This window comes from Sphaerodactylus townsendi, linkage group LG08 (genome assembly GCF_021028975.2).
Source record: "Sphaerodactylus townsendi isolate TG3544 linkage group LG08, MPM_Stown_v2.3, whole genome shotgun sequence".
Taxonomy (NCBI): Eukaryota; Metazoa; Chordata; class Lepidosauria; order Squamata; family Sphaerodactylidae; genus Sphaerodactylus; species Sphaerodactylus townsendi.
The window spans coordinates 25,648,939-25,675,382 of record NC_059432.1 but is presented as its reverse complement, the minus strand read 5'-3'; the positions used below and the strand labels follow the sequence as shown (position 1 = coordinate 25,675,382).

At 40.6% G+C, this 26,444-nt stretch overlaps 1 protein-coding gene across 1 annotated transcript; it reads right to left on the bottom strand.

Moving 5' to 3' along the window:
• Positions 1-3,614: 3,614 nt before the first annotated feature.
• Positions 3,615-26,132, bottom strand: LOC125437579 (core histone macro-H2A.2). Its single transcript, XM_048505285.1, has 9 exons — positions 25,973-26,132; positions 23,189-23,425; positions 16,271-16,377; positions 14,888-15,088; positions 12,269-12,379; positions 10,165-10,264; positions 6,511-6,600; positions 5,129-5,303; positions 3,615-4,326 (listed from the first exon to the last, which is right to left on the bottom strand). Exons 2-9 carry the CDS (start codon positions 23,358-23,360, stop codon positions 4,161-4,163), a joined length of 1,122 nt encoding a protein of 373 aa, XP_048361242.1. The 5' UTR covers positions 23,361-23,425; positions 25,973-26,132; the 3' UTR covers positions 3,615-4,160.
• Between the last annotated feature and the right edge of the window lie 312 nt (positions 26,133-26,444).

The following is a 26,444-nucleotide window of genomic DNA, read 5'->3' as shown; positions in this document are numbered from 1 at the left end:
TCCTTTGTATTTGAAATTGTTCTGCTAAATGTCTAAAACAGGAATAATGCCAAATTTCTAGGTGCAACTGCCTGAAAGGATGCATGCTGCAGATTTTAGCCTAAAATAAGATACACTGGGCTTGTAATAAGGCTGACAAAATCTTACTTGAAAGTAAATTCCCTGAAAAACAATGGAACCAATCCAGCTATATGTGGCCACCAAAAGTAATTGTTGATTGTAATTAAGGTGTTGTACTGGTTTCATTAGGAGGTAGTTGTGACTGGCTTAGTATTCCATTCATCATAGAACAACTTGTATTCTGCCTTTTGCCAGTATGCAAACATTGAAAACCAAAACATTGCCTTTCAAGAGCAATGCTTTCTGTATATGGGATTTAGATCTTAGTGTACCAGTTTTGTGTTGTGTGTGTACAGGGAAGAATGGATCATTTAGTCTTCATTTTTAAGCAAGGGTAAACAGAATGATGATTGCAAAGTGATGACCAGAATGATCCTGTGATAGGCTAATAGCCAATTTTCAGTGGAACATCTATCGCAGTGGTTCTCAACCTGCGGGTCACGACCCCTTTGGGGATCAAATGACCCTTTCACAAGGGTCGCCTAAGACCATAGGAAAATGGTCTTTTTATATTTTATATATACTAATTTTATGGCTGGAGGTCACCACAACACGAGGAACTGTATTAAAGGGTCGCAGCATTAGGAAGGTTGAGAACCTCTGATCTACAGCTTGTTGGTTGCAGAAAATCTTGCAGAAATGCTGAACAAGACTTTGGCTTGATCCACCAAGTCTAGTTTATAGTATAGATTAATTCTTAGTATAGATTTCTACTTTGTAACTTCTGTGGATCAGAGACTATCTTTTTCTTTCAGGTAGCCTATGCAAGAGTGATGTACAGCTTGTACAGCTGAAAAAAAACTGGACTGAATAAGTGTGTGCTCTTAAGGGTATAACAGGAAAATTGGAACAAGGTAGTTCTAATTTTTTGAAGCTTTGAATTCAAGATGCTGTTAATTTAGGGAAATAATGCTGATTTCAGAATAGCATAGTCTTTGTGCATGTTTGCTTGGTTTTCTATCTGCTCAGCCTAGTGTTTATAGATAAACAGAAATCACAAAGCACTACAACTTCCAAAATATGATCTTTATGAAACTGACCTTATGAAGCTGCCTTGGAACTTCCTGTACCCTGACCAGGATAGCCCCAGACAAGTATTTGGATAGTAGAGCTCCAAGGAATACCAGGGGTGTGATGTGGAGGCAGGCAATGGCAAACCATCTCAGAATGTCTCTTGCCTTGAAAACCCCACAGGGTTGCCATTAGTCACCTATGAGCTGAAGGCAAAACAAAAACTTCCTGCCACTTGGGATGAAATGTTAAGAAATGGAGCCATCCACAGGTGATCGAGTGACATCACCTGACAGCCTTCTGTTTCTTTGCATTTGTCTTCCGTAGACTGAAAAGCAGCTTAATGCAGGGGAGTGAGCAGGGGAAGGGGCATGACAGGGAGTGGGATGGGAAGGTTAAGAAACCCCTCCTGCTGCCATTGCAAGTGACTGTACATGCGTCCCGATTTATGGACCTTTCTATAAAATAAATAAGGTGGAGTCAATTAGCTGTTGAGCCTCCTACATGTTGGTGCCAATATCGAACAGAAAATGGAATATATGTTCTATATGTTGGATTTAATATAGGATAGAAAATGGAATCTCACCCCTTTGTTCCTTCGAGCCGTTTCACCTTGTGAAAAAGAGCCTACAGCAGTCTTGGAAGATTGGATGTACGACTGTGCGGTGACCAGTGATCAGCAACCAGTAACAGCAACCCTATATTTAACATTGTGGTCTCTGTGCAGTCCCACATAGGAGATTAGCAGACTAATGTAATAAAATACAATGGCGGTGTGAGGTTGTCAGTTGAACAGGATGCATAGCTCAGCTTGCCCACTTCTTCTTTTGTTGTGCTGACAATTGCTGAGTAATGCTTCATGATCACTTTACATGCATCTACTGCATAACAAACTGGTGGAAGGTGCTGATGCCCTGGTCAGTTTGGCAACCTGCTCTCTCATAAGGAAAACAGCCTAGTAACTGATGAACTGTGCAGAAGATCACTGTATTTTAATTGTCTCCCTACTCCCTAACAAACAAACGAATAAACTGGTATGGGTCTTTTATATACTTACTAGTCCTTTGTAAATCTAGCAATAAAGGTCTCAACACTTTCCTTTTCTTTACTCACCAAAGAAAGCTGGCAACATAGCACTTTGGTTGAAATGGAACTGAGGTAAAAATTTACCTTAGGTAAAAAAAAATCTGTTAGCCCTCAAAACAACTTTGATGAAATTTCAGGAAAGGGTCCCATTTAAATGCTCTTTATTCACTAACTTTATGTGGAAGTAACAGCTATCAAAATACTATCATAAACAGTAGAACTAGCAGTGAACGGGTAGCTAAAGTTTCAACATCACTTGATAACGCAAGAGCTGAACTCCACTGAAAGAAGACAGAGGAAGGGAGGGGGGACATATTAGTTAATTCTCTCAAAAAAGGATTTGGATTTCTTCTGAGTGAAAACTGACTTTCCTTTGAAGGGTTTCTACAAGGCAGCAGCAGCAACTGCTAGGTGCTCCTTGGTAAAAGTAGAAACCCATTTTCTTCCACTTGCTTAAATACAATTTTGTCATTAAATACTTGCTAGCTTCTGTTGTCTTTTGGATAGATTCAAAAAGATTCCTTTGCTTCTGAATGTGCCTTATTGCCAAATGCTTTGACACTGTGGCAACCTGCTGGCCTATCTCAGCAAACCTTCTGCGTCTGGGAATTAACAGAATCAATGTGGTGAACCTGGACCAACATGGGGATGAGTATACAACGGGCCTCTTCCTTCCACATCTTGAAATAGCAGCAGTGGTCTGGGTGTGGGATAACCGTTGCTGGGGGACTGTGACAGGGAAACTGGGGAAATGTACTATGTGGAAGAAATTATGAAAATACAGCAGGAAATACTGTACATTAGCAATCTGCAAAGAACAGGGCAGAGACAATATTCACAGCAAAACATATGACCAACTGTATCACTGGCCAAAATTCTAAGTACCCTTGTTAGGAAGCAAATCCTACAGAACTCAGTGGGACTTAAGTTAAAGTAAATGTACTTAGGACTTGCTGGTTTTTTAAATATATACATAATGGAAAGGAATGGAAAGATATACAACAGTGAATTACAACACCACAATCCTGAATACTTGTCAACTGTACTGCTCTGGCAACTCGGGAGGAAAAAATTCATTTCGTGCCCTTATTCTAATGAAGATAGCACAGGAGAGCAGGAAAGCAGAGGTGAAAAATCAGTGATGTTTTACTTCATTCCTAACCGACTGCTGTGAAAACACAGCAATTTACAAGAGAGAGGATTATACTTTCAAAACAGCAGAAGAATGTCCATCCCAGTGCTCTGCTTCATCACAATTACCTCACCTTTTTCTCAAAGTGTGCCCCAGAGGGCAGAATATCCTTGCTTCATTCTCAGTTTAATTCTGTAAATCTGAATATCTTCCAAATGAGAACATTGGTTGAATATGACACCACCAAGTGGAGCAAAAGGTAAAGTTTAAAGGTTTAAAAAAGCACAATGCCATTTTTTAATAAAAACAAATAAGATGAAATATTCTGAGCAATTACAGGTCATTCTGGGATAAAACAGTAAAGCACCAAGTGAACTGTCTGAAATTACGTTGTCCAATACGGAATGCAGACACAACATGATTTCTACCTACCACTGGGAAAAGAAAAGGGGACAAACAATTCATCTTTTTCAATATTTGTATGCACTGAATTGTTTGCTACTCTAAAATGAGATTTATTTTCAAAAGGTCTAAACTATAATAATTTGAGACGTAATAAACAGTAAAGAGAGAGCTGGCAATTTAGTCTCTTAGGGATGAAACAAAATGTTAGGTTGTCCAAAGCATGGTAAAATTGCAGATCAGACATTTTTCCTCTCTCTTTCACATAACAAAAGCCCTCCACCATTCACAGAATTTGAAGCTACTCACATACTCCTTCCTCACAATATTTTAAAAATAAAACCCACTTCTAATTCCGCATCCTACTCAAATTTATGTTGAAAAATAAAATTTCATTTGGCTTCTGCTGCTACTTGGCATCTAGTTTTGCCATCTCTTGCACATAGATGCCAATGCTCTCACTGTCAAAGAGCAGGAAGTAAATGTTCTTCAAGGATGAAGGGCTGGAGTCATCAAAATGGGAAGAAATGGCTTTGAGGGTCACCTGGGCAGCAGTCTGTTTTGGAAAGCAATTTCTGGATATAAGAAAAAGATGAATGTTAAAGCTTGTAAATAAAGCATCCTCAACCTGAAATGATGTAATACTATGCCATCCAGTACCAAAATCATATATTAACTGCAGAGTTTATATTTGCAGGCTTCTGTGCCTCACCTCGGGGCAACCCCAATTTGCAGAAACACTTTGCTAGACCTATACTTTTCTGAAGCACAGATGAAAGGCGTTTTCCCTGCTGCCCAGGAACATCAATCCATGGTAGACAGACAATCTACAGTGGGTTCTGGGCAAAGACCGATAACTTATAGGCAAGGAGCCTAGGCCAGAGAGGTGAAGTAGATAGATACAGCTGGTCTCAGCTAAATAAGAATGGCTGGATCACAAACTGCATCCAATTCCAAAACAGAGATATTAGATTTTATTAAAGGTCTTGGAAATGAGAGGGAAGACCAAGGCCCAAGATAAGGGACAGCTAGCTGGCACTGTTGTGAAAGTGGAATGAAGGTCAAATCAATCAGGGCCAGGCATACAAATGAGAAAGGACCACCATACTCCACACTGGTGATCAAAGTATTTAATATTTCACCAGGAATGCTACAGTCCTTGAAGGCAATCCTGATAATTTCATACTGACTGAGCTGTACATGCCATACAGATAGTTAATGGCACAATTCCTGTCAGAGAAGCAACCCTTGTTAAATTAGTCCCACAGTGAAACTGCCCTACTACTTATTTATATGCAGAATGTGGAAATATTAATTTGTGAAATTTTCTACAAATGAATTAAATGGGAGTACTTAATTAACAAAGGAAACACATACCTGCCACTGGGGAGAGGTGGAAATGCCACTGACTTCAGCTTCTTGTCTTCAGCTGCAGTTAAACAGTTCTTTATCGACTCCTCCAATTGTTCTTCACATTTATCTGAACCCCACTGTGGGATGTGACAGTGAATGACAAACTTTGCTGCTAGACCAGTAGACTGGCTGAGAGCAGCTATGGTAAACAAACAACAGAAAAGGAAGAAGGGGGAGAGAGAGAGACTAAAGGTGAGCTTTAAAAAGAAGTTTTAAAAATACTTTATTACTGAAAAGGAAAACAAAACACAACTACAATCAGACATCACATTTAAAGAAACATGTGCACAAAGATCACTCCCTTCTTGTGCTGAGAAATACAGTTTGAAACTTGGCCTGGTTACTCTTGGCAGATAAATGCAGGTACAGGTCAACTGGAGCCAGTTCTCCTTCCACTAATCTGGATTTTAAACCAGTTTAATCAAAGCTTAGAATCCCAGTTTATTAGAGAAATCCAGCTCCAGCCAGCCAACCTACACTTGCATGCCTCTATTAATTTCACCTACAATCTTAAGGGCTTCATTTAATTCTGTCACAATGCAGTCACTTGTGAGATGGAATACCACAGAAGATCTGAAATTTATTTAAAGTCGTTCATATTTTATATTTATACGAAATTATGGAAGTGTTCATTCATGGAGCTGCCTGCTATCTTTGAAAATGACTTGATGGAGGATGGTACTATCTCTTGGTAGGATCTTCCTTCAAACTGGTTGATCTTAAATAGGATTTGTCAGAGAACTGGTCTAGATATGCAGCAGAATAAAGTGATAATTATGTAGCAGAGCATAAACGTGCTAAATCTCTACTGCTCTCTACTGCTGCATGAAAGGGGTTATTTTGTCCAACATTCCTCTACATTAACAATTCCCATATCAGTGGAGGACTAGTACAGCTTGTGAAGACCTGAACTAAAACCTTACTCCCTGATATATTCAATATATTCATTTGCAGAAAGTTTTTACACAGGGACACATTAAGAATATTACTTCTCCAATTGGCCTGGGCAACCACAAAAATTATACTTCTTTCTGCTACATGTGCAAAACATGCCAAAATTATCCATAAGCAGGAATCTGTAGAAAAGGTAATAAAAATTAAGTTTTAGCTTGTACCTGTAGTCAAAAGACACAAAATAGTTCTTGAATTGCTCTAAACACACAACACACAACACGCTAAACACACAACACATAGAATAGTTATTTCTATTTCCTTAAGCTATTTTTAATCTTAAAAATGCAAATAAAATTAATTCAAGTATAAGTTAGAGGATCAGAAGGTCTGAATATTGGGAGGAAGAAATGTCTTGTGATTAATAAAAGCACCACAGAAATTAAATATGTTACCTTCTGAGACTTCCAGAGGTCCTTGTGTTTTGCGTAGTTCCTTTACTGTTTCTAAGAACTCTTTACCTCCAGCCTTTTCCAGCGCTTTACCTGAAAAAGTGACACAAGGTCTCTAACTAAAATGCTGAGTTGCGCTTTCAAATAAAAATTCAGCCTTTTAAGACAAAGTCATTTCAACAACTTTTCTGTGGCCTGATATTCCTTTACCACTGATAGAAGTGGAACTAATCTCCTAGTTCCTTAGTTTTCCAGTTAGTACATGGATAATAATGATATTATTATGGTCTAAACTAGGAATCTTGCTTCCAGATATCAGGGAACTATTTATCAGCTCCTCACCAGCATGGCCAATTGGCCATGCTGGTAGGGGCTGATGGGAATTGTAGTTCCTGAACATCTGGAGAGCCGCAGGTTCCCTACCCCTGGTCTAAACAGTGGTAAAAAGACACAAGCCAGGGTATGTTTTACATGCAATCTATTTTTGAACAGTGCAATGAAAGACATTGGGAGGAAGGTGCCATGCTGGTTTTGCAAGCAGGGAGGGCTGTCTGGTGGCTTGGTTGATTTTCTCTGAGGAGAACCCACCCAGATATGAGGCAGTGAAGCTCCTGAGGGTGGTTGAGTTTAAAGAGAGAAAGGACTGGGTTTCCTGGAGGAAAGCTGCAAGCCCTTCTCTGATAAGCGCCACGTGAGAAAGATACTCTACAGGAGAGATAGTCTTAAGTGTTTGAGGAACTGTACCCTTAATTGAGGGTAGAAATTAAGGTTTTATTAGAACATTAACTAGAGCACCAAACAGAAAATTGAACACCTATCCTGGTGGGTCCTTAATTTGTGGAAAATTTAAGTGACTATTAACAACCTGAAGGCACTACAGATATTGACCTGGGCGAACCTTGTATAAACTATAAAAAGATACTGAAACAAATTAACTAATAAAATCTCAGAAACTAGCTTGTATATAATTTCAGATTTATCCTTTGCCAGAAAAACTTCCTGATTCATTTCTTGTAAATAAAAACTTTATTTAAACTTTACAAGCCTCTGGTCACAGTCTATTAAAAATGATTCTGACAGAAAGGAAATTATTTTGGTGTCCCTACAGAGGTGCTAATCTTCCTGCCTGTGAAGTGTCCCAGTTGAACAATGGAAGGCTATTCTTACTGTTTAATTTAATTTATAAAAATGGGAAAACACGAAGTGTATACACGAAGTCTAAATTACCACATTCATGCTACTGCATTGTTACTGCATACTGACAAACAAAAGGGCGGCTCAATCACAGCATAATTGACCGTTAAAATTTTGGAGGGGGCAGTACTGGTGGGATCGCCCCTCTGCTGGGGTAAATGCCCCGGGGATTTCCCCTTCCCCCTTGAACAGGGCTCTTAGCCTTTTGGCTATTAAGGGCTACTAAAGTCTGTTAAATACATTTATAAAGATCTCTCCACTCCCCCCTCCAAAAACTATCTAGTCAGCCCAGCTAAAGTGTAGCACAGGTAAACAAAGAATGAAAGCACAAGATGATATAAATAATTATAAAAGCAAATCAGAAATTTACATATTAAAAATGTAGAAAGCAGAAAACTTCTGAAACTGGAAGAGAAGATAGATATGAATAATACAGATATTTCTACACTTGTGTGATGCCAGATACATTCTCAAGTAAAGTTCAGAGTAATTTATAAAGAGTTCCACATTCAGACACTTTTTGGATCATGATCTAAGCCAGGGGTCTGCAACCTGTGGCTCTCCAGATGTTCATGGACTACAAATCCCATCAGCCCCTGCCAGGTTGATGGGATTTGTAGTCCACGAACATCTGGAGAGCCACAAGTTGCAGACCCCTGAATTCTAAGCCATGTGTTTTCCAGCTTGGCTCATAAGTTCAGTTAAGATGATTGGCATCCCTGGCAAACAACTGACTCACAGTTCTATCATCACCCTAATTTTTGCCATCAAGAGCCACATTTATATTTCAGGAAGACTGAACTAAATTTTGGGAGGCTAATAACGAAAGAATAAGTTCAAATAATGAAGAAGCAATAAGAAGCTGATCACAAAGAATAAGTCAAACAAAGCATCTGTGAATACTGGAAACATCAATTTAATGGGCCAAAGTAGGGTCCCCAATGGGGTACCCAAGTATTTTTCGAAAGTGGATGGAGCCAGGTGAGTCTTCTGCCCAGTAGGGCTTTTGGTTGGCCACACGGCTACTATTATGGTGTTGGTTTTATTATTGATGGGCTACAGCAGCATCCCCAATAGAGCACCCAAATGTTTTTCGAAAGTGTGTAGAGTCAGGTGGCACTCCTGCCCAGCAGGGTTTTTGATTGGCCATGAAACTATTGCTACAGTGATGGTTTTATTCTTTCTCTCAGGCCCCTTCCGCACAGCACCGGGAGAGTGGGTTGAAGGCAGGATAAAGTTACCCACTCTCCTGCTATCCTGTTCACATGTCTTCAGAAGCAATGCGGGTTGCCATAGCACTGAGGTGAGTCTTTTTTAAAAAACCCACCTCCCATGCTGTGTAGCTGCGCAGGGAGGACCTTTAAAAACCAAGACGCAAGTGCTTCCTGGGGCAGCTGTTCGCTCGCTTGCGGCTGCTACTCACATAAAAACAAAGAATAGCTGAAAGTGTAATTCTTGAAAAACCCGAGTTGGGGGAGAAAAACGTGGAGCAGGAGGCGTGCAAAGTTCCCCCCAACACAGGTATTTTCCCATCCCCAGCCTGGGTTTATTGACTCGGGCAGAAGAGGCCTTACTGCTGCTTTTCAGTATATTTTATAAAATTAATCCTCTTGTCTCCTGTACTGGGGCTTTCTACGTGCAACTCTACCTCTCATGATGGCCACTTTGTAATTGGCTTCACCTCCTGCAGTGGCCATTTTCCGTTAATCCAGACTAAGTTTTCCAGTCATGGAAGGCACTTTTGTCAGAAGACAAGAATGTTATTGCCCCCCTCCTCCCACTGCAGCCCACAGATTTGCCCCAAAAACGCTGCGCCTGGGGAGCCATGGATACAACATGACAGGTAATTTGCAGCGAGAAGGCGGAATTGGTGGAAATTAACGCACCACTTCTGTTACTGCAAAATTTACTATTACTGTACTCAGTAAGCCATTAATTAAAGGAACACCAGACCACTGCTGTGTGTGTTAGGCATGAGAAAATTCAAATATTAGGGGACAGCATACGAGGAAGACAGAAAATGCTTTGGAGGGGGCTAACGTTAAAATGAGGCTTTGAAACAGCATGACCAAACTTAAAATGACAATGTAAGAGTAATTTAAAATAAAACAAACACTTCTGTATTTAAATTTCAAACATAAATTTCAAACGCTGCTATCCAATTAAAATGCCTCACAACAGAACCTTCTTTATATCTCCCCTGAAGCCAGCTAAAATCATTCTTCTTTCAAAAGGCTTTACTTAATGACTAATTGTAATTCTTCTCTTCCTGCTGTTTTTTCCCCCCATGGTTTTGTTTTTATTGTATTATTGTTGTTTGCTGCTTTGGAACATTGTTAAAAGCACCATGTAAATGTTTGTAAATAAATAAAACCATTGTTAACAATATAAAAATGCTGCCCAGTGAAAGACTTTTATTACATACAACTTAATCTCACCCTACCTACTTCAATAAAGTCTTACCGACTTCCTCCTTGAGATCTATTTCTCCAGTAGTTGGGTGCACAATGCCTTCTACTTTCATAGAACCAATATGGCTGATGTCACTCTGCGTCAGAGATAGCTACAAAATACCAATGTGGAAAGAGAAAGCATGAATACTGCTGAATCAGACTGATGATCCATCTAGCTCAGAATCTTGCTTTAAGAAATGTTCACCCAATGTCCACAGGAAGCCTAAAAGCAGGGCACAAAGGCAACAGTACTCTGTGATAGTACATCCCCGACATCTGGAACTATTTAGTTTTTATGAATAGCAGCCATTGATAGACCATTCTCCATGAATTCCTCTTACCTATTTAAAATGCCATCTTAAATCTGTAGTCTTCACATCATCTTATAACTGTGTATTCCATGTTAATTTTGTGCTACATGAAATAGTCCTGCTAGTCCATTTTATTTTATGATCCCCTAACGTTTAGTATTATGGTAGGGAGAATATTATTCTCATAGAGAAGGTGCTCCAACCCCCAATAATTTTAGTTCTTTGTTGTACCTTTTCAGCTAATATGATACCCTTTTTGATATGGGATGAAAAAAGACATTATGGTAAGGTCAATTTCATTTTTAGTCATTTCTTAACAATTCTTAGCCCTTTCTTAACAATTCTTAATCTCACACGTGTTTTTTTCTAGTCGATAAACACTAAATTGATATTTTTAATAATCTGACAACCACACCCTGGGTAGTCCTAAGCAATTCAGAACCATCAGTTCATATAAGACCCTAGCCTTATATGATTTTTTAACCTCAATATACTTAGTTATTCAGTATTTCTTCAGAATCATCCTTAAATCGCTATCAGGATCTTTTTTCACACTAGGAGTTCACTTTTAAAATTTCACCCAAAGTTTAAATTATGACAACTTGCTCTGCCTTTTCCTCTCAGAAACTCCATCTCATTCATTCCATGAAATGAATAAGGTGAGTGCCTGTCTTTGTTACCAAATAATCTACTAACGTTGTTATCAAATAACCTACTAACGTACACCCCCAACCCCCCAACAGCTTCACATACATAAAGCAGTAGCTGGACTTCTGTGTGCACAGCCAGATAACTGGTGGTAGTACTAATCAGATCCAGACCCCTTCACTCTCTCCCAATCAACAGTCAGACACTACTACCAATTTTCTCATTGGGATTATGAACAAGCAGCCCATGACACCGGATGAAGGAGGAACTGCATGTGCACGTATGAGTATACGTGAAGAAGACAGCTTTTGCACATATATGCTTGAGTTTCGTATTTCTTGTACACTAATATCTATGAGTGTGCTTAAGGACACATTTCCTTCTTCAGAACAAGCACCAAGTCTTCATCTTTCTATTATAATACAATCATAACACAATGATGCCCAGAGATTTCAAAATTACATTTGTCAATGCTATTGTACTCCAACACTTTTGGAACCCATGCCAAATTCATGAAATACTTTCCCTCACACAGACCTTTGTTTTTGAATATATAGTAAGTAAAGAATCATTTTAAAATACTTGTTAAGTAACAGCTCCACCCAAGACGTAGGAACCCAACCGTGGCTGTTCCTGGCCACTGCCCCCAAAGAGTCTTTCTGATGTTTTGGGGAGGCATGAAAACTCAAAAAGCCTCCCCACTGCTGGGAAGCCTTTATGACCCACAATGGACTTAGGCCTTCCCAAAGGGTGGCTTAAGTCTACAATATGAGACGTTAACATAGAGCTAGCTCCTCCCCTGCTATGCTGGCGGGGGTCCTGGGACGTTGGCGCAGTATCCTGCAGTGTTCCAGCCCTGGGGGGTGGTGCTGTGGCCAAATGCCAGTGAAATTGTCCCTTGGCTGGGGTAAATGCCAGCACGGTGGTGTACCATTCCATCAGATCTCCCCCCCCTTCCAGATTGGGCTCTTAGTTACCAACTTGGATAATAAACAATTTACATTACCTTAGCTGTTATGAAGATAAAAATGCTTACTGAATCATTATAAAACACTGATTAGCATACAAAACATTCTACACTGAGGTGGGCATTTTAGCTGACTAGTGAAGACAGTAAAATTCTATTGTACCCTCTTCTCTTCTCTGACTTATTACCTTCTGTCCTGGAACAAGACTCTTGGAGGAAAGTATGGTAAACCCATCTCCAGGTCCATCGTCAGTTGCTGAATTTGATGCTCCTTCTTTTTCACTATCCTTCTGTTTGTTCTATTGGGAAGACAAAAACATTCAGAAAACTAATTATATTCACAAAATCAAACATATTGTTTATAAATTCTTTAAACTATGTACACAAACACTGTCCAATCTTAATATGGCTATCTCTGAACTTATATTCTGTAGCTGAGGAATGTTTTTTTAAGAATGCCATTTGGATCACAGTCAAGGTCAATTCATTCATTTTTTAAGAAGGGAGATCCTCATTTAGTGACTTTACTTCACTTTGTTTTCATGTTGGGAAGCAATTTTATCTAAATTAAGTCCTCTGTGGAAACTGAACAGGAAACAAAAACCTCTTCTCAGCTAGTATTTCCCTTGATGGGGTAACATCTTGGTTTGCCACATTGGAACATTTGATATAATGGTATGAACAGGTAAAAATAAAGCATCGAAGTCACTATCTGAACACTTTACCACCCATGATAACTGTGTGATTCAGTTCTCAAATGGTCACTACAAAGACCAATCTTCTGCACCACAAAAATCAAGATTTGCCTGGGCATTCCTGCTAGAAGGGCTTGGTGGGGACTGTGCATACTAATATTCCCCAGGTGCACCTGAAGTCAAATCTGAAGTATAAAAATAGTAATATTCTGTTTTTTTCAAATTGCGCTTTAAAAATGTGAAAATGGCTACATATAAAGATGCACACCTTTATAATACAGAAATAGCCGCATATAGTCTGAGACATGCATCTGTCTAAAGCAGGGGTCCCTAACCTTCCTGGACCTATGGGCACCTCTGAAATTCTGACACAGGATGGTGTCCAGAAAATGTTGAGGGGTAACTCTAACAGCAACTCTTCAACTTTTCAGGAAGTTCTGTTTAACAGGATATCTTTTTCAATTAACTTATTGTTTAAATATACACAGCCAATAAGATCTCCAGTGGCCAATCAGAAGCCTTTCTGGGCAAAAGCTCTATCTGCCTCCTCACACAAACTAAAAACACTTGACAGGCACTAGGAAAGGTGTTGGCAGGAAGGGAACCCCTGATCTAGATACATTTCAGTGATAGATCATCCCCACACATGTCACCGTGAACAGGCATGTTCATTCCAGTTTTTATTGTAAGATCCATTGTTTAAAACCCTTCCTTACAAAAAAGCTAAGGTTTTTGTACTTTTAAAGTTATTGTTGATACCATAATGTTCTTGTTGACCCTCTTTTCCACTTACAGAGCTAGTTTACTGTTTTTCTTTGAAATAAATATTCAAAAACATTTAACCTACTGATGCCTCAATTAATGTAATTTTATTGGTATCTATTTTTATTTTTGAAATTTACCAGTAGCTGCTGCATTTCCCACCCTCGACTTACCGTGTTTCCCCGAATATAAGACAGTGTCTTATATTAATTTTTGCTCCCAAAGATGTGCTATGTCTTATTTTCAGGGGATGTCTTATTTTTCCTGTGTTCTGTTCGTCAGGCATGCTTCCAAACAAAAACTTTGCTATGTCTTACTTTCGGGGGATGCCTTATATTTCGCACTTCAGCAAAACCTCTACCATGTCTTATTTTTCGGGGATGTCTTATATTAGGGGAAACAGGGTATACCTGAGTCAATAAGTTTTCCCAGTTTTTTGTGGTAAAATTAGGTGCCTCGACTTATATGCGGGTCGACTTATACACGAGTATATATGGTATTTGCAAGGGTGTTCTGAAAACATTCAAATTGAACTGACAGACCTATGTATAGCTCAACAGTATAATTTTGCCCAGTCTAACAATTTTTATCAAAATTATATGTAATTTTCCTGTCAGTAATGCAATGCATATATTGAAGGCCCTGGATGGCCCAGGCTGGCCTCATCTTGGAAGCTAAGCTGAGTCAGCCATAGTTAGTACTTGGATGGGTGACGACCAAGACATTCCTGGGTACAGAGGCAGACAATGGCAAACCACCTCTGTTCATCTCCTGCCTTGAGAACTTTGTGGGGTCATCATAAATTGGCCGCAACTTCATGGCAGTTTATACATATACATATTCACAGTGGAAACAATGAGTTCAGTTCTTCAAATCTTTGTTTAAAAGACCAAAAATTAAGGCTGTAGTTCTAGGCACAACCACTTGGAAAAAAGCTGTGTTGAAATCAGCAGGACTAGTTTTTAAATTAATTTTTAAAAACAGCTGAAGTGTATACCATTCTTTATATGCCAAGTAGCATGATATGGAATTTAAGTCTTTTTCTGGTGTTGAATATTACAGCAGCTAAAGAAAACCTTGGATGACTCCTCTGAATTGCTCTGAAGAGGTACTAACCTCTTACAAGAAGTTCTGGTTTGTTTTTGCATAGAGTATCTTGCCTGCTATTAATATAACACAGGATTCCTTTGTAATGAAATGAATATAACATCCCAAAGTGAAACTGACCACTGACTAACAAATAAATAAACAAAACTGTTATGAGAAAACTCAAAAGTGAACAAACTACACTGATTTTAAGAGGGATAGCTTACTTTTCAAATAGGCAAAGTAAATTTGAGCTCTATTTACCTTTTTGGGTGCCCGAGCTTTAGAAGCCTTTGCTTTCTTTCCACTCTTCTTGATCCCTCCCAAAGATTTCCTCCCTCTCTTCTCTGGGGAAGGCGAAAGGATAGTATCAGATTTACTTTTGATGCCTCGTTTTTTGGCAAGTAGCTCAGGGTGAATTCTAGGCAGAACACCTCCACTTGCAATGGTCACTCCTTTTAATAACTGCAGAAAAAGGCAATATATGAAGGACATATATGAACACAGACTCAAACTAAATGAATGACTTATTTTTATTTGGCTAGTTACATTATTTACACTGTGCTTTTCTCACTGAGAATCATGGCAAATTACACAATGTAAATCAATGCAATCAATAGGGTGATATATCTAATAAGCAATGAACAAGATTGGAATTGCAGAAATTTAAAACAAGGCTATCTTCTAAACAAATTATATAGCATGCAAATGCAGAACAACGCATTTTCCTGTATCAGTATATTATGATGTACTTTTTTTCCTTTATAAAAACACGCTCCTGAACCATTATGTTTAAAATAGTTTGTGATATGCCAGGAGCGTGGGAACCTTCCGGATGTCCTCAGGAAGGCTATCTCACAAGGTGGGGGCCACAACATAGCAAGCAGATGAATGGACAGTTGTTGATCTTGCCCATTTGCAAGGGTGTCCACTGCACAAGGCCCTGCTCAGATGAGTGAAGTTGTGGTGGGGTGGGTCATAGGCGAAGAGACTTGATGTGTTCACGGCCTTTATAAGCAATTCACTGTACAAAAAGGAGGTACTTGAGGGAACAATGGAATACAAACATAAATGATTCAATGTTTTATTCTTACTTGTCTTTATACTTAATTCTTATAGAATAATTTCTATACACTTGAACAAATTATTCAAAGAAAAATCTTTTTAAAAAACCCAAATTAAATTTAAAAAACTCACAGTAATACTTCTCCTGTCAAATATCAAAGGAAAGGCACAAATTATGGCTCAAGTTCAGATACATAGTCCCAATATTCTTGCCTACAGCAGCATCATATTATTTATTATATCATATTCTGTGCTATTACAAATTTAGTCTGAGCACAATCATGCTTAATTATTATATTTCTCTCTCTGTTGACAGCTGACAACTGAAATGGTTTTGAATACTACACGGATAGCAAATTGGATGATTGCAAGCTATCAACACCTTGTTAGCAAGGTTTTAACAAATGAAAACAAACCATGAACTGCAAATGTTCTAATACTGCTTTTGGGGTTTCAGATATTCAATATTTCCCCCCTGTGGCAATGAACAGCATCACCTCCTTCATAACCATAAAAATCAGCCTACTGGCCTGCAGAAGGAAACAAATAATGCATGATTACTGCCGCATTTGGAAACCATACCTGGTTCAGCTCCTCATCGTTTGCAACTGCCAGAAGAATGTGTCTTGGGGCAATTCTTCCCTTTTTGTTATCCCTTGCTGCATTACCAGCCAATTCCAATATTTCTGCTACAAATACAATGAAATACAATTCAGTAACAAGAAATGTATTAAGTATGATTTCAGGCCAAGATTTCCTTTGTGAGTAACCAAGTTCAAGAGTATACATTGTCCTATATTCAAATTAGATCCACAGTATCATAAACTGATTCAGGTTAGTAACATATATAGCTCTGAGATGGTTTTGCATTCCTAGGTTAAAATAATAAAATGTCTGAAAAGCAGCAAAAAGTAAAGCAAAAAGCAGCAAAAAACCCCCACGAAATACAGATTAAAAACAGGCAGACTGGTAGATTGCCTCAAGTTAAAAAAAAAGTTTAGTGATCTCCGTGACAGTCACAAGAAGCAGGTGAGCCTTCCTAGATAACAAAACTACTGCAGTGATGCCACCACTGAAAAGGTCCTGCTTCTCATACTCTCCAGCCTTACTTCTGAAGGCCCTGGCAAAAAGACCCCCTCCCACTATATATTGAATGCAGTAAAGTGATTGGTCAACTAAGATTAAGCCTGTCTTTCATATTATTCAAAAGTTATATTGCAGCACAGTAATATATTCATTATATATTAATATCCCTTTAAAATAATTTCATTATCTCTTTTTAATTCTTATCTTAATCTGCGCACAGGACAACATTCTACTAAAAAGATCCTACACAATGGAATAAAATTTGAGGACATCAGTAAGCATTAAACTATCACATCCTTGAAAAATGTAAATAAATGCCTGAATGCCTTCTCTGGTGAAGTCTTGTGTTCATCTGAACAGTTTTTCAGAACAGCTAAAAGGTAATGCCCTGACTTAGAGATCCCAAACTACCCTAATCTTGTGAGATTTCAAAAGTTGATCGGGGGTGGCCCTGATCAGTATTTGGATGGGAAATCACCAAGGAAGTGCAGGGTTGCTATGCAGCACAGGCAGGCAAAGGCCAGACACCCCTGAACATCTCTTGCCCTGAAAATGAGGCTGCCGTAATCCCGCTATGATTTGATGGCAAAAAAACCAACAACCCCTGTAATGATTGATTGCTGGCATATGCAGAATTTTTTCATTCCTACAAGGGTGTGGCTTTTACCAAAATTAAAAGAATGTTATCTACTTCTTTACATTTTGTTTTCTTTAATGATATAGGCACTTGATTTTTTTTTACTTTTTACAAGAACATTAAAGGAAACTTACATCAAAGGACTTTTCTGCAGCTTGAATATAATATTGATTTTATGAGGTCACACACTGTGGGCTGTCTCTAGCTCAAGACATATGAGTTTATGAGGGGTGATATGAAAAAGAATGGACAACTTGCACAGGTGAGATTTACTTGCAAAGGAACTTACTGGATGCCTTGGTTCTCTTTAAAGATGATATGTACTGTAGGGGAAAGAATGTGGGAACTGGGACCAGCTAGGCAGCTGACTATGGCTCTGCAGCTAATTCTGATGCTTCACTCATATTGCAGGTACTTGGCAACAGAGGATGAGCTTAAAGTTCAACTCTTGCCAGTAGTGCAAATTTCGGCGTAAGAACCAAAGGTCCACAGCTCATGCTTGGTGACTCTTGGGGAACCATGACAGGAGAACTCCAGATTATATCATTCTGAAACAGAAGGGAGGCCAGAGGCTAGCAACAGTAACTGCTGTATCTCTTCGTGCTGTATAATTCCCAAGAGATTTTTTGTCATGTATCTAGGTGAATGTGCATTGAGGGGGAAGAGGTGGTACCACTGCTGAGATACTAGTGAGCAGAGGCAGATATAGTGGCAGAAGAAGAATGGGCCAGGGGAGATTGTCAGTTTATGACCATTCCTCTTTCTGGTCCCTATGCCGACTTAGAGGATGCTGGTAATCTTGCTAACCACTCAACAGGCCTGAAAATACAACTGCTGAAGGGCGCATTGGTTCAAAATAAAATATTTCATACCCAGAATTCAATACTGGATGAGGAGGACATGCTGGTATGCATCGGATATCTTCCAACTCTGCCCCCCTAAATTACTGTTGCAGCATAAGCCTAGGCTAGGTGGATGGGGAAGGTGAGTGTCTGTGGTCTGTTGGGGGTCTCTGGCACTCACCAGATGTTTTGTTATTCAGAACCCGTTTCCTTGCATGTACCTGATTCTGGGAACCTGGGACAGAATAGTTGGTGTACCACCGAGCCCACTATCTCCCTGCCTAAATTGAGGCAATCTTGGATTTGAGATTGATGACCCTAAGGACAGGCATGTTTGGAAACATCAGTGATTATTTTGAGGCTGCCCTGACAGCTGTAGCTCAGGACTTTGCAGCCACCATGACAACCATGAGGTTGTCCTGGAACAATCTAGTCCTTATGCATATAGCAGGACAGACATTTGACCTAGTATTCTCTGAAGACAAAATGAATGACTCGGTAAAGAAGGAATTTTCCACACTGCCCTTGTCATGGACCATTACCTGGTAAGATTTAATCACAGACACCCAGAACCTCTGCAAGGGTAGGAGGCCAGTGAGGATGGTCCATTCCAGGAGGCCAATGGATTCAGATGATTTTCTGAGATCTCTTGGGGATTTTCCAGTCAGTGGGGTTGGCTAATATGTGGAACACAGAGACTACCCCAGCTATGAACACAATTGTTCTGTAGCTCCCCCTACCCTCCTTAAGAACTTGGAAGGCTCCTTGGTATACTGAGAAGCATAGAGCAATAAAGCAATTGAATAGATGGTTGAAGTGAAAGTGAAGGAAAACTCAACGTGAATGTGACTGAGCACATGTGAGATCATGTAATCATGTCTACTCTGGTGGTAATGATAGCAAAGCAAGTTCTCTTCTCTGCCACCACTTGGCCCGTGCAGTGCTGTCCAACTGAGCTTTTCTGGGTTGTAAAGGGGCTCTTATCTTATGCTCCTCAAAATGTACACACAGAAAACATACAGGTCTGTTATGATGCTTTTGCAAATGCATTTTGGAGATAAAATTGATTGCATCTGCCATGACTCAGATCCCACAGCTGGTGCAGTTCAGTATCCAGATGCTATTGGATTGAAGTCTGGTTCTAGTTGTATGGATGACTTTCAGGTGAGATCTGATGAAGTGGGCCAGCAATCAGACAGGTGTGCCATACCACATCTAGACTTGCCCTTTGTAGCTGCTGGACTTGCCCACATCATGCCCTTTGTAGCTGCTGGTATTGAACAAGACTGGGATGGTTGAATGGCTCCTGGAGGTAATAAATATTTTTTATGCAGGAGGGTATAGTTCTGGCTTCCTTGAAAGAGACAGTAATTCGGCTCCTCCTAAAGAAGGCATCCCTGAACCCAACAACTGCTGCCCGATGGCCAACATTCCATTGCTAGCCAAGGTGCTCAAGCAGGTGGTGGCTTCAGGTAGAATAAATTGATTATTTAGACCCATTTCAATCCACATTTGGGCCTGGGTTTGGATCAGAAGCAGCCTTGGTTGCTCTGATGGATCATCTTTGCTGGGAGAGGGAGGCCATTCCTGTTGAGGGAGGCCATTCCTGTTGATTCTCCTGAACTCCTGCCGCGTCTAATACTATCAACATGGTATTCTTCTGGAGTGGCTGGTTGAGTTGGGAATGGAAGGTACTGTGCCTTGATGTTTCCACTCTTACATGACTGGCCAATTCCAAAGGTGGTGTTGGGGGACTGCTGTTCAGCCCCTTAGCATTTATTTTACAGGATCCTGGTGGGTTCTGCTTTATCCCCCATGCTGCTTGAAACCCCTGGGAGAGATCATCAGGAGGTTAGAGTAAGGTGTTACCAATACACAGATAACACCCAGCTCCACCATTCCTTAACAGCTCAGTCAAGTGGATCTGTGGAAGTCCTGAAGACGGTAATAGTATGGATGAAGACCCATAAATTGATGCTCAGTTCAGAGAAGACTGAAATGCTGCTGGTTAATGATTAAGTTATACCAGGAACAGGTTTCTAGTTTGGGAATGCTGCTGGATTCTGGCCTACAGTTGGAAGCCCAGATCACCTTTGTAGTACATAATGCCTTTTATCAGCTTCAACTACAACCCTTCTTCCAAAAGCGTGAACTGGTCATGATTGTGATCCATGCTCTGATTACATCCAGAAATTTCAGCACATCCAAAAATGTAGCAGTTAAGTTACTGCCAAGACAAATACAGGGACTATCTCTGGAAGGCTGAAAGATCTGCAGTGGGTGCCCACTTGTTCCTGGACAAAATTCAAAGTGCTGGTTCTTACCTTTAAAGCTCTAAATGGCTTAAGGCCAGGATACTAGAAGGACTGCGTCCTCCCACATTGTCTAGCTGCCAGATGTTTTTTAAATACTGTTTTAGTCTGGAAACTACTATTTTAAGCTGTCAGTGGCCTGTTTTTGTCTGTGTAGGGCTGGGTATTTTATGCCAAATTTTAATTAATACCTTTAAATGTTTTATTTTTATTATTTTTATTTTGTAAGTTGGCTTAGGTAGGTTCCCGAAGGCAACGACATAAAAATTCTAAAAATATATAATAATAATAATAATGATTTGAGGTCCATAGCTGCACCAATGTATAGATGTGGGCCAACATATTTTACAGTGCTTTATTTTTTCAGGGAGGGGGTCCATTTTAAAAGACTCAGTTTCATTCAGTTAATAATAATGGATGGATAACAGTGCCAATACAATATGAGACAAAATTGGCAGTTTCAAAACTTTAGTGAAACTTTTTCAGGTGATTCCTCCTTGGAATTGGCTGAGAGAGTACATATATGTTTTATGATTTGTAAACAGGGTGGTGTGGGGAAATAAAACTATACACAAATTATAATCCAAATAAAAATGAAGTTATTAATTCACCTGATTGTTGTGCAGGTCAAATCAAAACTAAATTCTTACTTGTATGTTTCATTTCACATTGTGGAAGGGATATTGTAGTCTCCAGTCTGATATGGAGCTAACAAGTAATGCAACAGACATGAAAACATTTCTAGAAATTTTGAAGCTAAAGGGACTCTGTCCCAGAAGCAGAAATTTGGAGGGAAACAGAAACATATGCAATACTTTCTTATCAAGCCTAAACACATTTCACTGTGTTAAAATCATAAAATCCTATATTATAATTACCATAAAAATGGTACTATTTGATATATTTATAAAAAATTAAAAATATAAATACCTTATAGCCCAATCCAGAGCTGCTGGGTGGGTGGAGCGGCACTGTCCTGCTCCTTCTAGAGGGCTTTCCCGTGGTGTGGGAAGCCCTAAAAAGTTTTTCAAAAATGAAAAAACCCATAGTGGGAAATAGAGATATGCCACGAAACTGTGACATATCTCTGCCAGTGTAAGGGGGCCAATGGAGCTCTGCAGGCCAACTAAGGTTAGCCTTAACTCCACAGCATTTTTGTGCTGGTGGGTCTGGGCAACAGAGTCAGCTTCTGGATTGGGTGCTGTGGAGCCGTTTGCTGCCCGGGTAAGTTGCCCCTCTGCCAGTACATTTGTCACTTGTGCTTGATGAAATGGCAATTTAGCTGGTGTGTAGGTATGCCATCTCCAGAGGGACCCCCCCCCCCACCCCGGATTGGGCTGTCTGTTTTCTACTAGAAGAAAACTAAGTAAAGCTTATACTAAACAGGAAGACAGCTACAAACTGCTTTCCTCTATGCTGCCTTATCAGCTGTCATCTGAGAGGTAGGAAAAAGTCATGTTGAAAACAAAACACACATATTTTGTAACAAAAAAAAGAAAGTGTGTTATCTGTACATAAACTGTCTGATGTGGTTATAATAGGGTCAGCAGTATATATGAATATCAAGCTAAACTTCATAACAATGAACACATTGAATATTTCAATAATGTATTATCAATTCATCAATTGATAGCCTATCAATTCATAGAGTACTAATGCCAACATTAACAACAGTTAAACAAAAAACATATGTTTGAAAATATGTTGCATTTGTCTACAGTACACACAGGAATTTATTTAATACCATAAATTGTTTTACATGCAACTCTTCAGACTAGCCATTCAGAGTAACTAAAACCTTGTCTCAAAAAGTATTTTACTCATTTCAAAAGAGAAAATATTCATAGGATTTTCCTCCCTAATGCTACTCAAAAATTTTGACTTTTCCAATACAAAAACTAGAAAACAATAATCTGCTGGAGGAAACAGCCTTTTTCTTGAATGTTTCCAGACCTTCACATCTCTAATGCAAGTGAGTCTATGAAGAGTGACAGTAATTTCTACATAATTTTGACTTCATTTTAAAGTAACATTGAAATCACACTTAATTTCTTTCCTAGACAAGTATTCCAGTTTGAGCATTTGTTGCAATTGTGACATGAAATTGAGACATGAAATTAATCTGAGGGAGGTACTCTTTATTTTGTATACTAAATATAAATCCAAATATATCCAGTCACAGCCTATGTAGGACATCATATTATGTTCTAGGATTTTTTTTCTGTTTTAATGGTTTGGGAAAACCCAAATCCCTGAACCCATTACTCAACACATATAATCTACACACTGCCGTTGGACATAAACTGGTTCATATCCTTTTGTGGACACCGGTCCAAAACTTCTGAGCCCTTTATTTGGGCAGAAAAAGCTGGATGGGATCTCCATTTAAGGTTATTTTTACTTTTTAAGCCAAAATATTTGTTTTTGCTTGTGAAAAAGCAGACTGGAATGGATTTCCACTATTCATACTTGCCTCTGCGTTTGTAAGTGCTAGACCTCAAAAAATTTGACAAGTAGGTGATTTTTATGAATGCTTGACCATTATCATCTCTACACTTTAAAGGTACTCTGTAAGCACTTTGCCTTTCGACTTTAGTATTTCAATTTTTAAAAATGTCATTACCTGCTAAGTATTCTATAACAGCTGCCATGTAGACAGGAGCTCCCATTCCTATCCGATACTTGTATGTTCCTTTCTTCAAGTATCGCATCATTCTCCCCACTGGAAAAATAACACCTGCTCTGCTGGAGCGTGACATTTTGGTCATTTTTTTCTTTCCACCTCTGGCCGACATGTTGATCTTTTGTGTTTTTCAGTCTTCTAGTAGATTATTCTTATTTGCTTGCCCTACCACAAAATCTACAAAAAGCGAAAGCAGGGATTTGTAATTGGGGAAATGTAACAGGCACTTTGTTCAATAGAATGTAAGTATCATTAAAATATAAATGTTCCTGGGCAACACTGCAATAAAATAAAGTTCATAGTACCACTTGAATTACAACGTGAAGAAGTTCGTGATGTATGACAGAACATTAACTACATATTTAAGAGAAATTACAAAAACCCAATTTTCTATCTAGTATTGGTAGTAGTTTTTTGGTGTGTACTCCCCTCCCCTTCTGCAAGGTATCGGTTTAACTCAAGAGAAACAAAAGATTGTCCTTACAACCAATTCTAACTTCTTAACAGAATTTTCCTGGTGTTGGGGGTGGGGAGAGATGCAATATAGGACAGTGCTTCTTCGCCTTTAAAAGTTATGCAGAATACAGAATTTTAGCAAGTGCCTTAATTCTTTCTGTGACATGATGTCTGAAGGTGCAGACATGTTTTAAGACCTATTTTTACTCTTGTAAATTTATATGTTTCTCCTTGGCTATCAAAGGACTGTAAGGTTGATAGGCCAGCAGCAGCTCCATCTGACAAGTCTAGATCCACTTTATTAGGCATTTTCCAGAAAGTTTAGTTAAGCAGTTTGTGGAAAAATGATATCTAAATCTTGCGTGGAATTAATGCAATATATATGCACTGTACCTAGAATTCTATAGAAGTGATTGCACATGTGATTGCACATGTATTGGTTTGTGTATATCCAGTTTTCTCTGCATATATAAAAAGTAAATAGAGTAGGCATCTTTTGTTAGTGAGGCTGTCTCTAAAATTCAGAGATACGGCTTCCCCAGAATGCAGAAAACAGTGTTTAATTTACTCAGACTTTAAAATGCAGGACTTGTCAGGAAAGAAGGGGCAGGGGGAGACAGTAACACTAGAGGAAAGGATATACTGGGAATTGTGTGCTGCTAGTATTTGTGTGCAGGTTACAAACTGCTTCACTGAGGTCCAGCTTTAACGCTTGCAGAGGGATGTGTGTCTGGATTCTACCATGTCAGCCTGTAGGTGAGTTCACACAGGTGAACGCCCCTTCATACAATTAAAAGCCACTCATATAGACCTATGTTTGGGAGAAGAAGTAACCTCTAGCTTTCTCCCCATTACAATGGAATAGGGAAGAATATTAAAACATGCATGCATACACTCCCATTTGCCGTTTAATTCACACTGACCACCTGAACAAGAATTAGCCTAATTCACAGCCCTAAAATACCCACACAAACTTGCCCAGGCCTGGTGGTTACTGCACCACAGGTCACTGGAACACCTAAAGCTGTCTTACACCAAGTCAGACCACTGATCTATGAACGTCAGGCTCGTCCACACTGACTGGCAGCACCTTTCTAGGCTCTCAGGCAGGCCTTTCAAATCACCTACTACTACCTGATTCTATTTCTAACTGGATATCAAACCCAGAGGGGCATGCCAACCAGATGCTCTACCTGAAGCACAGCCTCTCCCACGTGAGGTAGATAGTACCTGAATGATCTGTTTGGGCCTGTGACTCCAAAAAGTTTTGTCTAAATTTAGAACCAGGCTCGCTATTAAACACGCAAGCCAACTGCTTCCTATGTTAACTGCGTGCTTTGTGCCGGTGGACTTTTCCAGGCTGACCGACAGGCGACATCGTCAGCTCTCCTTTATGAAAACCTATCCCTTTAACGGGATTGGTTGTTCATTCCAGCGGGGAGCATTCCTTCTCGCTCTTTTTTTTTCAAATTCAAACCGCCAAAACGGTAGGCCTATTTGCATAAGGGGGCGCGTGCGTGAGGCGATATAGAACCTCCAAGCCAGAAGGAGCCGAGCAGCCGCCTCATGAGCTCGCTATTCGAAGCGGGTGGTGGGTGGCTGGGCACGGGGACCCAAACGACGTACGCGCATAGGACTATGGGAAACCCAACGCCGCTCATTTCCCGCGCAATTCCCATTTTCTTCCCCTGCTGCTTCATCTTTTTAAAAAAGTGCCGTCCTGTTGGTTGCCTCGACGCGCCCCCCGCCCTCCCCCCCACCCCCGTGTGCCGTTAACCGCCTCTAACTGAAAGGGCACCCCGGAAAGGGAAACGCTGGGGAGCGCTCTCTTCACTTCATTCCCCCGGGGAGAAGCGCCCAGCGATCACGCCCCCTCGGGAGGCTGAAGAGACGGAGGAGTGGCGAGCGGCGGTCCCCTCAGTCGCACCATCTTGACCTTCCCGGGGGTGCGGGGAGGACGCAGAGGAAGCCTCGGCGGGTTCGGCGCCTTTTCTTGCACGCTGAGGCGCCGCCGCATCCCCCTTTCGTCTGGGCAGCCTCCCGCCTTGACCCCCCCTTTCCAATCCCCCCACCCCCTCTGCCTGAGGGCTGCGCGCGGTCCCCCCCCCTCCGAGGAACGGGCGAGGCTGGCGGGCGGGGGCGGCGCTCCCCCTATTGCGGGCCGCCTCCGCCGCTGTGTGGAGGGGGCGGGAAACGAAAGGCCTCCTCCACCGGACGCCCCCAACGGTGGGCTGCTTGAGCCGAGTCGGCTGTCCCCCTCCAGGTCACCTGTCCGGCTAACCGCCGTCTCCGCCTGGGTGCCGCAGTGCCGGTGCCGCGCTCCCGCCTTCCCTTTCGCCGCTGGTATTGTATGGTTTCAATGGCGGCGGCGGCAGCAGCTCCGGAGGCCGGTGGTAGGAAATGGGGAGGGCGGGAGGGAGGGGCTGCTCCTTCTCCACATACCACCTCTAGGAGGAGTCACGGCAGCGTGGTCCACCGAGCGCCCCCGCCGCCCGCCCGCCCGGCCTGACATGGGCGCGCTTTGGTAGAGCCCAGGAGGAGGGAGAAGACTGCGGACAAGAGCAAGGGTAGGGAGAGCAAAAGAAGCTGTTTCGCCCTTCGTCCGTTATTGCTGCAAGGCATTTCGCCATGCTGCTCGCCAAAATTACTCGTAGGGTTTGATCTCAGCGCCCTATGTCTGCACGTTGTACACTGAAAACTGCTGCTACGCGGTTGCCTATTTTTCTTCAAAAGAAGAGGG